At 39.3% G+C, this 18,030-nt stretch overlaps 1 protein-coding gene across 1 annotated transcript in view; it reads left to right on the plus strand.

The window, feature by feature from the left end:
- The window catches only part of LOC121313521 (piezo-type mechanosensitive ion channel component 2-like), a 181,866-nt gene that overhangs the window by 51,074 nt on the left and 112,762 nt on the right, over nt 1–18,030 (plus strand). Inside the window, exon 3 of the mRNA XM_041246172.1 lies at nt 17,235–17,360. Coding sequence (XP_041102106.1) covers nt 17,235–17,360 — 126 coding nt within the window. The remainder of the gene's footprint in view (nt 1–17,234; nt 17,361–18,030) is intronic.

Raw genomic sequence — 18,030 nt, forward strand, 5'->3', positions numbered from 1 at the left:
AGTGAGCTGAGGACACCCTGGCAGACTTAACCCCCTTCCCCCCGGGCAGCGGGCATCAGTTGTGCACTGCCACCTGGGAGCTCCTGTCCTCGGTCAGCAAAGGAATAGCCTGGACTCGAACCGGCAATGTCCAGACTATAGGGCACATCCTGCACTCTACGTAGTTTTACTGGATGTGCCACTCGGGAGCCCTAATTGGGTTTTTCTAACACTAATTACTGAATGCTTTCTGACCACCACAAAACTAAATGTTACAATTTACAGAACTTTTTTGCCTTGGAGAATCCTTTCTGTACCCTATATATGAGATAGGGCTCCTGGAATAATCCTCAGCCAAGTAGCAAAGTAATTCAGAGGAATGTGTAGGATCTTATGTGAGGGAGACATAGTGTAGAGCCAGGCCTGCTGAGCCTATCCCCTCACCTAGGTAAAGACAGTCTGGGCTTGTTGTTGAATTTGCCGAAATGCATCGCAGTGCTGACAAAACAGTATATGACTGGAGTCAAAACAAAGAAAAACGAGCTGATAGAGCAGGAACGTGTTTATGGCCCGATGTAGAAAACATTGTTTGAATGGAGTACTTGAATGACTTTAATACATAACATACTGTAACTTGTTCTACATGTCATTGCAACACAGTGGTACACTTGTAAAGTATGTGTCTGATTAACAAAACAAAGTTAATGTATTTTTAGAGCTGAAAATGTAATGCAATTGTACTACTCTGTATGCAACACCAAGATGTTTTGTTCACTGGTTATTAGGTGGTGCACTGTTTAGTTTATGGTTTTTTTGCTTTTTTTAATTGATGCAAGCAGCACTGCTTAATACTTTTACATTTGAATAAATACAACAAATTTGTAAAAGCCAGTGTGGCTGGAACTATTGTCTATGGTATGGGAATACACACACAATAGGTAAACAAGCTGTGGAGGAATACAGCAGGGAGGGAATAGCACACAACATGCAAACAAACAGGGAATACAGTACATTAACACAAATGCACAATATATTTAGATATATTTTGACAGTGCATTTAAATTTACTTGAACCAGTTATTTATTAATTTTGAAAAATGGAATGGTTTCTAGCAGTTTACCTAAAAACAAAAAACACTGAAAAATGATTAAAGGAATAAAATGTTGCAAATAAGCATTATTTCGAAATTAAACCTGTGCATCTTTATTTATTTATCGGTGTTGAGTATGTAGAGAGAAAAATATTTTGTAAAAAAGCTATTTTAACACAAAAACTGTGTTATCCTAAACTTGAAGTCTCAAACGGGGGAGCGACTTTTTACGATAAATACTTTTGAGAGCTTTGAGGATGTCGAATGCACAGTTTTTATTTTGAAAACGATTACAGTACCTGCTCATGACGAGACTTTTAGACCTGCAACATTTAAACATGCATTCTCTAGTCTAGCACCAACAATTGAATTTTAAAAAGATTAATTCATCTGAATAAGGATGTTTGGTGCGAGTAATATTCCATGCTGTATAAAACTTGCTTGAGTCGTTAAATCAGCTTCTTTACTTAACAAGCATCTGCTGACTGCTGAGGCGTGCTTTTAAAGAGGCCAGCTTGTTACTCCTTAAGTCTGAGCCAGGAGGATATTCAGATGAAAATGTGTTGTGATTTGTTTCATAATGACGTTTGTGGCTGCTCGCCTTATACAGACAACAGTGTTTAAGTGATTTGTTTCAGATGAGATACAGGTTTACCCGTTTTCAGTGAAAGCAAACTCTTCCACCCATTCTAGTTTAGCCTCATACTTCCATTTATTACACGTGGAGGGTTTGCTCAATGCCATTGACTCCATGAAACGAACAAGCACTTAATAAAATTGAGCTGACGTGCAGTGTCAAAGGTCATTAAGTGACAAAATGTCCTTGCAGTGAACGTGCAGGCTCAAAGAAACACAAATTATTACAGAGAACAAAAATAATAAACTTGTGTTTATTTTTACTTTTTCTTTCTTTTCGTTTTTGTTTATTATTTTTTCTTCAGTTAATTCGAGCCACAGTGTGCGTCACACAGGATTTCACCAGCAGCCCAAGAGCCGCATGAGGATCGCGAGCCGCGGTTTGGCCATCTCTGTTTTAGGTGAAACAAAACTTTTGGCCACAGCTGTAGGCTGCTGGTTGGCAATAAATAACATTATTTTCTTAATAAATGAATAGTTATTATTAGGTTAAACTGTGTTGTTTCTTTCTGTGGTCAATAATTAGCTTTAAATATGAATCCTATACAAAATTACACAGCATCCTACACTTAGCTCTTGACTTAAGTTTAGTGGCCTTGGTGTCCTCTACAAATATATGGAACTGACGGCCATTTTGACCATGCCCTTTTTGTTGCCAATTTAGTTATTAATATAAATATTAATATGTTAGTCAACCTCCCTTTAAATAATTTAGTTTCAAATTAAAATGTTATTCCTGTTGATTATAAGCAAAAAAGAAATTAGTGGCAAACCCGCCATTTTTATTTTCACGTAACATGTTTAGACAAAATATTAGGAAACTATGAGACATTTTAACTGGAATATTTTTTAAAACCAATGATTTATTAGGGAATTTATCTTTAATCAGGCGTTTTGCAAGTGTCTCTTTTTTGTTCTGCTTACAGTAGATCATTATTTACCAGATTAATGGGGGTACTTCTAAAAAGACCTCAGAAGCCAATGCACTGTAGGTAAAATTATCCCTTTGATCAGTGTTTTTGAAAAACATTTCTACACCTTTACACCTTAGCATGGTGTTTATAAGTTCTAATGTTCCCTCAGTCTGCGAAACATGACCACAGTTGAGTTTTATGTCCATTACAGATGAAATGGTAGCCTTATCAGTCCAGAGTTCATAGACAAAGAGAAAGAGATGTTATACTTTTTACTGGACTAACTAAACAATAATTAATCACAAGCTGTCATTGATAATTTCTCTTTCCTACTTTCACCTGAAGAAGAGACCTTTGAGGTCTTGAAAGCTTGTGATTAATTATTGTTTAGTTAATCCAATAAAAGGTACCATATCTCCTACACAATTATGTTATGCACATTGCGTGTGTTATTTTTTGTCCTGGAGGAACCACATGTGTATTATTATTAGCCAGATCAATATTATACAGGAATTTGGCATTATGGTTTCTAAATAGTTTAAATTACGAATGTGTCAGTTTCATTTAGAAAATCTAGACCTACATGTTTTGATAGTGGTAATGACTGATGACAAAGGAATGAAATAAGTATATACAGAGAGGCTATTTAAACTGTCCAGTGTGTTTTGTGCTCCATGTAAGCTCATTGTATAACAGTCCCGGTCAATAAGTATGTGGCTACATTTGCACTGTTTATATTGCAGGACTGGCTTTTATAAATAGATACTAAATAGATAATTACAATGGAAGTAGTTGTGTTTAGTGTGTATGAGAGGGTGGTGGAATTCACTGAACACAAACAAAGTTTCAAGTTTTGAACACCCCGCAGAGGTGTACTTTATTAAATTCACCACAAGGTGGCACTGCACTGCTACCTCACCTGAATACCAACAATGGTAAACGGGGGGCCAATGGAGAATGCACACACACACACACACACACACACAGGTCTTCAGCCTGTGCCTGCTCGCTAACACTGTGTGGGGATACCTAAAATTTCCCCACTAACTATCCACGTTCCCTCTTGGGACTGTCTGGTGAAGTGCCCCACCCCTGGGCTATTTATTTGTGTTGTATGTTTCGTATAGTGTGTTAATGTTGGTGTTTAGTCATTGGTACACAGAATATAAATGGGTCTGTGGAACATAAGTTGTTTAAAATGTATATCTGTATTTAGGTATGAGGATTGCACAGCACTTCACATGCAGGTAAAATGTAATAATATGCACAGTGAATTGCACTTTATTAATTCACATGCAGTTGTACCGAGACTCCAATTGAATGATTGATTAGCAATCGAGTCTCAGTACAGCTGCATAAAAGCAGCATGTTTTCACTCATTCGAGGTTGTGTGTTCAGTGAGTGGAGAATGGGTGTGGAAAGGAGAAAGCAAAAGCATTAGGTAGATCATAATTTCACGTGTTTATCTGTTCATCTGCCATTTGTTGTTCTGTTTTCGTTTATTGTTTTGTCGTTTTGTTAGACCGTGTTGTTTGGCGTCAAGTTCCGTGTGCTGTTTTGTTTAAATCTCTTTTATTTTGTTTATTAAATGTTGAGCACCGCTCAGCTTCACCAAACATCCACGTCTCTGTCTGTCCTGTGTTATTGTTCGGGGCCTGACGTCACCCACTACAGCTGTCTTTGTCACATATGGTGTCCTGCGTGGGATAAGCGCCTCCAAGCATCAGACCCGGGAAAGGGCGTTTTTTTTTGTTAAAAAAAAAAAATGAAAAATGGAAGGCTGGAGGGACGGTTGCAGGGAACTGGAGGAGCTCCTCGGTGGTCTGGAGGACCAAGGCTGGTGCCTTGCCTGTGGGGTGTACGGGCATGTGGTGGCTGTCTGCCCTTTCCAAGAGGAGAAGGAGGAACCGGCCCAGGAGAGGAAGGTGAGAAGGAGGGTTAGAAGAAAGCTGCAGCAGCAACAGCAGCCGAGCAAAGGGGGAAAGGAGCAAGCAGGGCTGTGGTGTTTCGCCTGTGGCAAAACCAGTCACACCACCATGGACTGCTCCATCCAGGTAGAGCTGCTGGCATTTTCTCAAAAGATGGGATGGGGGGAAAGACAGAGGAGTGGTTCTGCCGAAGGGCTAGGGATTCAGGACCCAACTGGCTGCCATCGCTGTTGTGCCCCCTCTGCGAGGGTAACCATTACTTTGCATCCTGTCCCTTCCGCAGTTATGAGGAGGAGGAGGAGGACGAGGATCCCGGTTGTCCTGCGCCTGAGTGGGAGGAACCCGAACGTCCACAGCCCAAGAGGGAGGAGTTGGGACGTCCACAGCCCAAGAGGGAGGTGTCATTGTGTCCACAGCCTGAGAAGGGGAATCCCACGGCCCTAGGACCCAAGCCACCAGCAGAATGCCTGCTGTTTCCACCTCCACCAGCAGAGGAAGAATGCCTGTTGTTTCCACCTCCACCAGCAGAGGAAGAATACCTGCTGGTTTCTCCCCGAGAGGGAGAGCCGCACCAGTCCCCTGAAACAAGGGTAGACTACAAGCCACTCCCACCTCCGTTGCCAGGAGGCTACACGCTGCTCCCATCTCCACCGCTTCCACCGCCAGGAGCAGAGCAGCAGGAGCTGCCTCTGCCTCCACCACCTCCACCAGCAGAGGGTGAATGCCTGCTGGATTCCTGTCCACCAGCAGAGGGTGAATGCCTCTTGGGTCCCCGTCCACCAGCAAAGGGTGAATGCCTGCTGGGATCCCTTTCCCCACCCTCACGAGGAGAGGAGCTGGAGCTGTCTCTGCCTCCATCCATCACCATCAGGGGGAGAGGAGCAGGAGCTGCCTCTCCCTTCACCAGAAGGACCAGGATTAGATGCTGGCGGCCCTCAGCAGCCCTTGCATAAGCTGCTGAGGGAAGCACAGGGAAGAACCGCCCGGCCGCAGTGGCCGAGTAGAGAACCAAAACCAACACCCCAGCTTGTCCTGACTCCCTTCACGTCTTCGCCCAAGGATGCCTGCCTCGCTTCCCCCAAGGAGGCCTCTGTCTCCACATTGCCTGTGGAGCCACCTGTGGCATGATACGAGGGAGAAGCAGAGTTCCCACTGCCGCCTCTATGGCCAGGTGCTCCCCTCCCGAGTTCTTCTCCCGAGGGTCCGTTGCTGCCTTCGCCTGGGGCTGCCGGCTCTGCTGCCGGGGTCACCGGAACTGCTTCGCCAGGGGTCGCTATCAGCTCTGCTTGGCCACAGGATTCAATGTGGCCGGAACCCCACCAGAGGGAGCTGCCGGCTATGAAGAAGGGGGGAGAGGTCAGGAGACCACCATCCTCAGCAGCCTTTCTGCTGCCAGGACTGCCCCAGCTGAATGAGTCAGCCTGGAAGCTGTCAGCAGGCCAGCTGACAGCATTGCCCCTGGCAGTTTTTCCGCTGCAGGGGTGCAACAGGACAGAGCAGCTCTTCCGCTGTGGGAGTGGACCACCATGGTGTCAGCCGTGCCAGTACCGGCAGGAGAGCTGACGGCATTTTCAGCCATGGGCCCAGTGAAGCCTCCCTTACTGGCCCAAGACTTTGACCTGGACTGCTGGGTTTTTAAGGGGGGAGGTGGCCATTGAGGCCAGGTGTGCTTTGCACAAGGGGGGGTATATGTGGCAAAGTTCCCCACCCCTGGGCTATTTATTTGTGTTGTATGTTATGTGTAGTGTGTTAATGTTGGTGTATAGTCACTGGTACACGGGATATAAATGGGTCTGTGGAACACGAGTTGTTTAAAATGTATATTTGTATGTAGGCATGAGAATTGCACACAGTTCACATGCAGGTAAAATGTAATATGTGAGCACAGGGAATTGCACTTTATTAATTCACATGCAGTTGTACCGAGACTCCAATTGAATGATTGATTAGCAATCGAGTCACTCACTCGGGATTGTGTGTTCGGTGAGTGGAGAACGGGTGTAGAGAGGAGAAAGAAAAAGCATTAAGTAGATCATAATTTCACTCACTGTTTGTCTGTTCGTCTGCCATTTGTTAATGTGTTTCGTTTACTGTTTTGTCGTTTTGTTTGTCTGTTTTGTTTGGCGTCAAGTGCCATGTGCTGTTTTGTTTAAATCTTTTATTTTGTTTATCAAATGCTGAGCACAGCTCAGCTTCACCAAACATCCACGTCTCTGTCTGTCCTGTGTTATTGTTCCGGGTCTGACATCACCCACTACAGCTGTCTTTCTCACAGACTGTAATAAAATAATCCAGTTTTTCCTCCCAATACCAGGCTATATCCTTGCGTCGGTATAAAACGCTTGGTAGCTCCCGACACTGGCGTTCTGTTGGGTCTCTGTTTATATCTCACCAGTGGTCCTGCTGTCCTTCTCCCAGAAAGGCCGACCTGAGGCGTAGCAGAGCATTCACGACCCGCCTCTCAACCACTCAGACAGAAAGAAAGAGCGAGCCCTCTCCCAGCCTCCCCATGTCACTGCCATGATTGACAGATGGGCCCTTCATGGCTCTCCGAGCCCCCCCTGCAGGATCATGCACGCCCCAAAGCGTTACCCCCCCTCCCCACCCCAGTTACAGTATGACTCACATGCTAAACAATATTTGGGGATGAGTTAAAGTGGAATTAATGAAAATCTGTGCTGCTTGGTATCTGTTAGAAAAAAAAAAAAAAATCTATAGCAGTTTCTTATGTTAAAATCAATTACCTCCTTATTAGTCTGCTATGAAAAACAAAGCATTTCTGGGTGAATCTGTGTCTGTAGAACTCATGGAACTCACACTACGGTACTAGCAGATTGTTTGAAAACAGCTGCTCATAAATGCTACTGTTTTCATTTTTATTATAAGAACAGGGACATATATATATAGATAGATAGATAGATAAATAGATATAGTAGTGATCTCAGTTAATGCAGGCAGTTGCATCACACAAGGTAAGGCAATCCACGAACCCAGGATCTTTTGCTCTAAAGCATAGCACCGATATCGCTGTACAAAAGAGCCGGCTTCTTTGCAAAGAGCGTATATCGGGCTTATGTCTTTGTGTGTGATTATGACGCCTACCAGCCCTGCTGCTGCCTTCCCCCATGCATGCTACATTTATTATATATATATATATATATATATATATATATATATATTTATTTTATATATAGCGCCTTTCATAGTGGACCACCATCACAAAGCACTTTACAAGATATGAGACTAGGGTGTGTGAACTATGCAGAGTAACTTACAACAACATCTCACCTAAAAGATAGAGTACAAGGAGGTTAAGTGACTTGCTCAGAGTCACACAATGAGTCAGTGGCTGAGCTGGGATTTGAACCGGAGACCTCCTGGTTATAAGCACAAAGCGTGTGGGATATACTCTAATATCCATACGCCCTGGGTGCGTTATAAGTCACAAGGCGTTCAGGGGCAAGTTCAAAATCCCGTTTTGTCTCAAAGTGTCTTGAGACAGATTGATTTTATGAGAATGGTGAATGGTTTAAATTTTTTTTTTTTATTTATTTATTTTTATCATAAGATAGAGTTTTCAAAATCATAAAAACTGCACTAGAAAGACATATTTTCATACATTTTTTTCTATATCAAACACAGCCATTTTTAAATAAGAATGATTCTGAATTGCATTGGGTTTGTAGAGTAGAATATATATGTAACATTGCATGGACTTAATTGTCAAAGATTCTGGGCCATTAATCACTTCCTTCTGCAACTGTAATAACCGTGGCGGTGGCTGAAAAGCCAGTGTGGCAAACTCCCTCGGAAACCTTTTGAAATGTGAATCTCGTTTTCAGTAAACCACACAAGCCCATAGAAAGTACAGGGTTTTTCTTCCTCCTGGCTTATTCAGTAATTAAGCATTAATGTGGTTTGTATGTATGACTCCTTTAATCTCATTAGTAATTCATTACCCTTTTAATGGGAATTGTGGCAGGAGCTGCAGGGGCATTTCTTGCACCTTGAAAGTGTCAGAAACTTGCCTATAAGGAATGGCACACCAAGGCACCAATTCAAACCAAACTCAACTTCAGTACTGTATTTATTTGAAAATCATATTCACTATTATACAGCATATAAAAGTTGTTTTGTTTTTCAGTAACAAAAGGCTCCACATTTTCCTGCAAGAAAAATCCTGCCACAGAACTGTTCAAGACCCAGCTGTAACTGCATGCTTTTTCAGTTTTATTACCTTGAACAACAGAAAATTGATTTTTTTTTTTTTTTCTGTTTATATAGTCACCATAGTCATCGGCCTTGTCTACGTTCTGTGCAGATCGATCAGGGACTCTGGATACTGTTTTATTGAGATGTATTTGGATAACTTAAAGAAGCCCTAGCAGTTACCTTTTGCACAGCTCACATCTGTTATGGTGTTTAAGATAATACCAACCAGCTGTGAAAACATGCATTTCATAAACCTCATTGCTGTCTCAAGAAATTCAGATAAAGTCCTTATACTGGTACATTATCATTTATTTTTTTAACACATGTGAAACAACCAGTCATTGTTTCAGTAGGATATTATTCAAAACATATTTTAAATAACAATATTAATCTTGTAAACAGTTATAATTTACCCTTTAAGTTAATGTTCACATTTCTTTTATACACAGAGAAAAAAAATATTACATTTTTTAAAGCAACATTGAAAAAGCCTGACCAGCTCCAACATAAATCAAAGCACAAAAGCTAAACCTGTTTCCTGTGTGTGTGTTTCTATATAGATCATTGAGATATATAAATGGTTTGTAGGAGATGCAGAAAGTAACAGTTTCAGCACAGGCACATAGATGTTAATAGCCCAAATAAAATTGTTTCTCAGCCAACTGGCATGAGTTTGGCCTTAGCTCACATTAGGAAGTTTATGAAGCAGTAAAATTATTCTGAATCAATATATTCAGGGTCATCAAGACTGCATTACCCATCATAAAACAAAATGAAGAATGTTACCTAACGAAGGACGGAATGCAAGGAGTTTATACTTGTTTAAGAAAAATGCTGGTCTAAATATTGCTACTGTATTTTGCTGGAAAGGATATGTACTCTTTTAAGCCTAGCTTTTAAAACCATGGCAGAAGGTAACTGCAGTCAAATGTAATTCAGTTTCCAAAGTATATTGTCTTATATTAAAGGTTATCTTAATTGAAGAATGATGGTAGTTGTTTAGACTGATGTTGTACTGCATATAAAACCTGTATGTTACAAAGGGGTACCAATGGCCAGGAACGTCAATGTGGTTAATTGAGCAGATGTGCTTCTACTCGTGGAGAGGTCTTACAGTAATTGTGGGCAGTTTGTTAGGCTTATAAATTAAGGGTTCTGCTCAGTCACCAGCATCTGTGAAGCAGTCGTTTCACTTGAAGTATACCAGTTTTTTGTTTTTTTTATTTGTTTTGTACTTAGTATAAGTTTTGTTTATTTATTTAATTTGTGTGATTTTTTTCACAATGCCCCGCAACCTGTTAACTTCAGGTCTCAATTTGTCTTGCCTGATTACAAAAGTTTGTGTCCTTCTGCAGAGGTCCATGCAGAGTTTTACAGTACAATTGGCATTTTGATAGGTGAAGACAGGAAAAGCACAATATAGTAAAACCTGTACAATCTGGCTTTGCTTGGGACTGGAGAATTGTGCTGGATTAGAGAATAAATAAAAAATAATGCTGTACCTAAAAAAAGGTAAATTACAAAAAATTGAACGGTTTAAAAAAACAATACTGTGTTATTGTACATATACAGTATAATAAACACAATAAGTCCTGAACAAACTTTAAACACAACAATGCTTCAACAAAATCTTTACCTGTTATTAGCACAGGCCTGGTTAACCATTCCCATAGAAAGATGTTCAGTTGTTCGTACTGTACCTGCATCAAGGATTAATTGGCTTTCTGCTGCATTCAGGATTGTGTTTTTAGGTAGGCGTTTTTTCTTTTCGAATGTCTGAAATGATTTTCATTGCAATTCTGAATTTTTTGCTTAGCTTTTTTTGTGTCAGGTTTTTTGATAAGCGTACATTTTCAGCTGGGAAAATCCGCAATGAATGAATCAATGCACCCCACAGTGGCACACTGCCACCTACCCCCCAAATATTTGAAATATTCATGAAAATGAGCAGCTGAGACACAGCCTGTCCCCCAGAGCATGACTGTGCTGGGAGAGAGAGCACAGCCTGTCCAACTAGACGACGCACCCCGCAGAACTAAATACGAACCGCTCAGCACTCAGCCAAGGAAACCCCCCCTACTCACATATTTTAAAATTTTTAAGGGGAATCCTCAGGAAATCTATGGCTGAGGGTAGCCCTTCATCCAGGCTCTGTCGGTCACTCCCGTTTCGGCTTCCCAGCGCTTGACTGAGCGGACGAAGCAAAAGAAGCGACGTGGGAGAATAACACACTGAGCTTTTATGCGCTTGCTGATGACGTGTTGGTTAGGGGCGGATTCTCCTTGCAGAAAAGCAACCAAGTTTACAATTCTTTCAAGAGATAACTCATTGGGTGGACATTTAGACGTTGTATCTGCTCTACAGCAACTGCACAATTCAGAATGCTGCGGCGGGACAACATCCTGCTTTTTGGGGTTTTTTTGTTTTTTTTTTATAATAGTTTTAAACTTAGACAAGAAAAATCATATGATCGGGTGCCACAAATTTGCTGGAAACAAGTTGTTTAAAATGGTCTGTGTTGGCTGCAGCAAAAAAGTAACAAGCAGGCAAAATTGATTTTTTAAAAACAACCTTGAATGACATATTCAGCAACATTTTCAGCCAAACAATTCCCTCTTCAATGAAGTCTAGAGCCTACACTATTCTGATGCGCAGCACATTCACGTCATTTAAAAACTCCGACCCACATTCAGATGCACAGGTGCAGTTTTCAACACTCCGCAATTCATGCATAGCCCGCAACTTTTGAGATGCTCACTTGCGCAGCTCAAATTAAATACACACCCGCATCTACTTGCACTTGCTGGCTCTTAGTACATAGGCCCCAATGGCCATATGTAGAGGGGCTGAATAAGACAGATTTTACTATATGTGACTTGTGGGTTGATTTTATGATTTATTTGTTGACACTGAATGGCTGGTGAAGACATGTGCATGCAGTATGACTGTCAACCAAACAATTTAATCCAACCTCAGTTAGGCCTTGTACACACTGCACTCGGTGCGGTTGTTTGTTATACGCACACACCTTTCATTACTGAAGTGCGTGCGCTTCCTGTTTAAACAAGTCACTCGGGCCATCATTGCACGACATTGTGACGTGGTACTCCCTTAATCAATCGAGAGCGTTTAAAAAAAAAAAAAAATTAATTAGTCATCACCAATGGTTTTTACCCCAGTTTTCTTCCCAATTTGGAATGCCCAATTATTATTTTTATCCCGGTTCACCGCTGCAACCCCCCGTTGACTCGGAAAACAGAGGCTGAAACATGCGTCCTATGCCAATCCATAATTTCTTCCACTGCGGATCCACAGCAAAGCCATCATACCTATAGTGCCGGAGGACAACACAGATCTGACTGGCTTCACTGCAGCCCCGCAGGCGCCTTGTCAGCCACAGGGGTCGCTGGTGCGCAGTGAACCGGGGATTGCCCTGCTGACCTAATCCCTCCCTACCCGGGAGGTGCTCTAGGAACCATCGGTCACGGATGGCAATGGCATAGCCTGGATTCGAACGTGCAATCTCCAGGCTATAGGGCACATCCTGGGCTATGCTCTTTTCTGCAATAGCAGCAGAGATGCCGTTTTGCTTTTTCTGCACTGCTAAATACAGTGGTGACGATCTGCAGTACCATGATGGTAGATCGAAACATTTGGCTGATCTTTCGACCAGAAGGCTGGTGGGAACGACGGGTTATTTATAGACCTACTTAATAACTACAATACAGCGAAGTGAGGTTTTCAAAAAATAAAAATAATAATTAGATATAGGGTTTCAGGGTGGCAGACACTCTTGCGATATTTAAAATAAACCCCAACGTTTTTTGGAAAATAGACACTTTATATTTTAATTGTTGGTATTTTTTAATTGTTTTAATTAATGTTTGACATTATAGTTTAATTTTTGCTTGTTTTGTAAAGCACTTTGGGATGGCTTGCCATGAAAGGCGCTATATAAAAGTAAATTATAAAAATTGTCGACTGAAACTTTGTTATTACTGAGCTTATCCTATTGCCTCTAATGTGTGTACTGTATATTTGTTCCTCAAGACCCCCATTGTACTTGGAATCCTGTCAGTGAATAAATGTAGATTGCCAAAACCTGGGAGTTCATCCTGTTACTTATTCTGCTCAAGATCATACAGGTCCAGCCGCCCATAAGCCAAGGAGAAACTTATCCATGCACTGTGTACTCACTTTGATAAACGGTTGGAATACCAGCATGCAGAGGAGTAGTGTACAGATTTCAGTGACGCAGATTCAAAGTTGAAACATAAATGTCTCCAACAGTATATTAATTATAATGAATTGGAGATATTCTCGTGAGGTAACTGTTACTCTGTAGAAAGAAGTGTATAAATCAGGCACAGTTAACCACTGTTTGAAACCGATAGCACTGTGCTTGCATAACACTGCCGTCACAAACGCATCTGTTTCTCATTTGAGTTTCCCAAAGCAAGTATCATCTTTCTGCATTAGTTTACTCTAATAGTGGCTTTTAAGTTAACTGCTGATGGAGACACTGTTTTATTTTTTTTTTAAATTAAGTATTCATGACGGCTGAACTACTGTATTTCTCTGTGGGCATATTGGGAAAAGTAAAAATGCCATGCCCTACATCAAGTGGCACCTAAGTTGATTTGTCAAACATTGTTGACAGAATGAATAACTGGTTTATTCTTCTTGTGTTGTTAAAAGGAAACATTAAAATCATTGCCAGGTTTGATTACACATAACAAATGATTTCTGACATCTGTTTTTTTTTTCTTTCAAAATCAAATTTTATTCCCATTTATAGTAACAAAGACCTGACCTGTTTTCTACAGCAGCGACTGAATTATCAATTAATTGTAATCTTTTCAGATTTAAATATTGTTTGAATAGAGACCAAATTGTATACTCTGTGCCTATGAATACCTACTGTCTAACAAAATTATTTTGGAATAGAAATATATCACTCAATATATCCAGTATTTGTATTTAATAACTTCTGTATGGTATGTGGTGTTAGGGAAAACAAAGCTTAATCAAGCCACCAGAAATGTTACAACCTTTAAGTTAATTTAAATGTATTATGTATGAAGTGATTTGAAGAAGCATCAGTTACATTCAATGCTTACTCACATTGGTAATATGAGTATGCTGAATAAGGCCCTAGCCTTTTGGTTATTTGTCTGTTCTAAGTTTTTTGACTGAGTTTTTAAGTTATTGTTAATTGGTGGTATGTTAAAGGCTGTGCCTATGTATTGATTAATTAGACACTAACCTATTACAGTTTTAAATTGTATGAGGGAAATCTTTAATGAGTTGCACATATTACCTCTTTTTGGTAAAAAAAAACAAACAAAAACATTTCCATGTCATCCCAAACAATTATTGGTTGTATTTCTCTCTCTTATTTTGGTCCACAGGGTTTATTGCACACTATATTGAGAATATCATACAACATTTCTCTGCTGGCGCCCATCCTTTTCTTGTTTTCCAAGTTGTGGGACTCCAAGTTCAAACATAACTTAAACTCAATGTATCAAATACAGACTGTGGGGCAGACTAAAACTAAAATAATGGACGTTATTTCAAGGAGTTTTCTCTCATGCAGAAGCAAATCTGACAAGAACAGACAAAAAGTGGATACAACATCAATTTCACCCACTGACGTGAGATTGAGACTCACACATTATTTTACAATTTTGTTATTAAAAATGGAACTTAATGTGTAGCTTTATATATATATATATATATATATATATATATATAATATATTATTTATATCATTTATTTAAAAAGTGAGTTGTCAATAAAATTGTGTATTTCATTGCTTAATACATTTATAACTTTTGTCTTGAGAATTCCTTCCCTGCCTTTCACATTTCAGCTTCATTCTCATCACCATTAATACGCTAAAATGTAAACCTGAACATAAACATTCTTGGATTAGATTTAAAATACCAGTAATGAAGAAGACCATAAAAATAAAGTCTATGTAGCTGTACTTTTACTAGAAGCTTTTTAGCATTTTGTTAAAAAAAAAAAAAAAAAAAAAAAATAACACTTCTGCTAGGCTACATGATTGATTACCTTAGACCAGCAGAATAAATTTACTCTATAAACCACAGGTTGAGTGGCACTAATATACTCAGGCACACGCTAGTAACTGGAAATAAAGGCACCTTTTATCAGAATCATTGTTTGACTTAAATTTCAAGTGTTAATATGTGAGTTATATGACCTCTTAATGCAAACATTGATATATCTCTTTGTGTAACTGCTGCAAAATAAAAAGTATAAATTCAACACACATTCGTATAAAGGTTATGTTGCTCACTAAAGTAGATGAAATTTATTATGGTTAAGAGATGTTTACTGTTGCCAGGAAATCCATAAACCATAACCGTAGTGAAGGCCAACGTTAATCTTAAAAAGGTTGATGTAAAAAAAACAAAAAAAAACGCAGTAAGTAGACTCAGTTGAGTTATCCTATAATAATATTGAGATTGTCCTGAGAACTTACAGTGCTGAAAGTTAAACAACAATCAAACAGTACAGAAATTCATGGTAACAGATGTGCTGTCAGTTCTGTGGAATAGCAGGAGCTGACAAGAAGCATACCTCTTTGTTGTACGTAAAGTAAACGAATAGGGTTCTGTGAATCTTAACCTCCATTTAAATAGTTACAATTAAAAAAAGGTTTCACGTCTGTTTTGCAAAGGATTTTGTATTGTGAAAGGTTTAATTTGCATTTGTATTGTATGTTAATACTGTAGGTGGATCTATAAATCACACCCACAGAAAACCCCAGGTGCATACAGTAAAGTCAAAGATTGGCTGTATTGGGATCTGCCACTGTTAAGATCCTCATAATTGACCCCAGTATCAGCCTGGTGGTGCAAATGTTGCTCATGCTTCTTGTGTCTTTGTTGCATCTCAGTGAGGCAATCAACTTATTAACTAAGCACTAACTAAATACTGAATAATGTAAACTTCAATTTCTTGTCTGGCAAAGCCACAGAACACTAATATTACAAAATGATTTATTTCTACGCTAAAATTGTGATCATTCCAAAAAATAAAAAATAAATAAATAACATGCTGTTTTTAATTGACATAAAACAAGTATTGTCTTTGCAACAGTGCTTACTGTAAACAGATGGTCTTTGCTGGGAAGCAGCTGTAAAAACAGTTCTCATGTTGACTAATGGATTTTGTCTTATTAAATAATAAACTACCCTTGACGGCCATTATAGGTATTTTAGGGTTTCATAGTACACTAGTGGTAGAATTGTAATTCCAAACCTTTATCTTCACAGTCCTCCACTCTGCATGCTTTACCATTTTTTTAACTCTAGACACTTCTAGCACATACAGTAATAACCTATTACAATGTGCATTTGTACACACATTTTAATAATGAAGAACAGTCGCTGTATTGACAGTCAGTATCACTCAAACAGTATCACACAGACAGTATCACACAGACAGTATCACACGTACATGCAGTATCACCCTGTTATTTTGTTTTAAAGGATAAAATGGCGACTGTTGTGGGCCTTCAAGCACATAATTGTAATGTAAAACAATACATTTCTGAAAACATGATGGTCAAGGTTACATGTAAACAAGTCTGGAAGTGTTCCACTTTGGACAGGATAAAGGTCAGAGTCCAAGTACAGTGTATTCTTCAGTTGCCAACATTGCAGTACTTCAGTATATTTACTTTAACTGCCCCCTTGTTACTTACCGCCAACACTGCATACATAACTGATTAGCAATGACCACAATGGCAGAGAAGCAGTTGTCCTGTATCTGTGAGACTCAGCCTACATTCACTTTCCCACTGTGAAGATATATCTAACTTCTGGAAAAGGGTCTTCAAAATGTGTACTTATTTCTTACATTCATAAGCGAACATTTTTGTTAGTTTATAAACACACAGAAAATATTCAAAACAGGTTTTTTTGGGGGGAAACCCATCTGGATACATTTATCCAGATAAGAAACATTTACACTTTGGTGATTATATTTTTGACAATATTTAAGTGCAAAATAAATACCAGATGCTGTAAACAATAATACAGAAACATGTCAGACAAGAGGGTCAGCAGACAAACAGACAGCTGAAGTTATTTGAACTTTAACTCCTAAAAATATCAATTTAGTGCTTAAAGCTGGAAAATAGCTGCAGGTGATTTCATTCCATAAGCAGAGCTATTGTAGCAGCTAGTGTGTTAGTTAATATTATTAACATTAGCAGATGAATAACCTGAATATGGCATGGATGCAAAACACATTCCATCTGCAATATAAAATGTTTTACTGTAAATGCCAGTAGCAGTGGTAATGGGATAGCCAGGATGTGAGAACTTGACTTAGCTTTGCTTCTCATAGCTTTTACAAACCCAGTGCATATTTATATTTTATACTAAGTCTAGACCTACAAATTCATTAGTTGTTTTGTTTTTTCTCTCTTTGTTACAGGACATACAGGCCGGTTATTAAAATCCTTGTGTTTTACAAGCCTAACCTTTCTGCTGCTCCACGTCATCTTTCAAATCACAATTAACAGCCTTCAAGCCAGAAACACCATTAACCCTGACTTCAACTGTAAGTACATGTCCTCATTTTACTGTTAAACCAGGTATCTACAAAAAGTAACAAGTATCATTTCTCAATTAAGACCAAAAATATATACTGTTACAGTTTCAGACTTTTTGTATTTTTACACTAGTTATTGCACTTCTTTATTCACAAAAACCTGGGATGGTTTTTGAGGGGAATTCATTGTATTGTACAGCCAAACAATATATAAATGGGATGCAAGATGTACATATACTGTACATAGGCAACAAGAAAGCATTGATTAGACAAAATACAAGAACAATAATCATAGTAAGGGAGTGATAGTGTTCCTGAAAAGACAAAAAAACCCCAAGAAATGCCTAATGAACTGTCAAATTTATGTGACTTAAGCACAGTACAGTATATACAGCACCATAGGTATTGCAACAATATATCTTGCTGATGGTGAGGAAGGAAGAAAAAAAAAAAACATTTCTCAAACTTTGCTAAAGGAAACAAAACTAATGTTTCTTATAGTGCATATAAATAATTGGCTTCCACACACTCCGGTAAAAAAACCGGCATCTAACTATAAAAGTAAAACTAGTCTAGAAGGAGTAACCCTTGAATCTGTGTTTGATGCCCTGATGCTTTTTGCATCCAAATGAAATATTCCAGACCTTTCACTTTAGCAGCATTGCTTTATTTGTTTGGT

The sequence above is a fragment of the Polyodon spathula genome, chromosome 3 (assembly GCF_017654505.1).
Source record: "Polyodon spathula isolate WHYD16114869_AA chromosome 3, ASM1765450v1, whole genome shotgun sequence".
Classification (NCBI taxonomy): Eukaryota; Metazoa; Chordata; class Actinopteri; order Acipenseriformes; family Polyodontidae; genus Polyodon; species Polyodon spathula.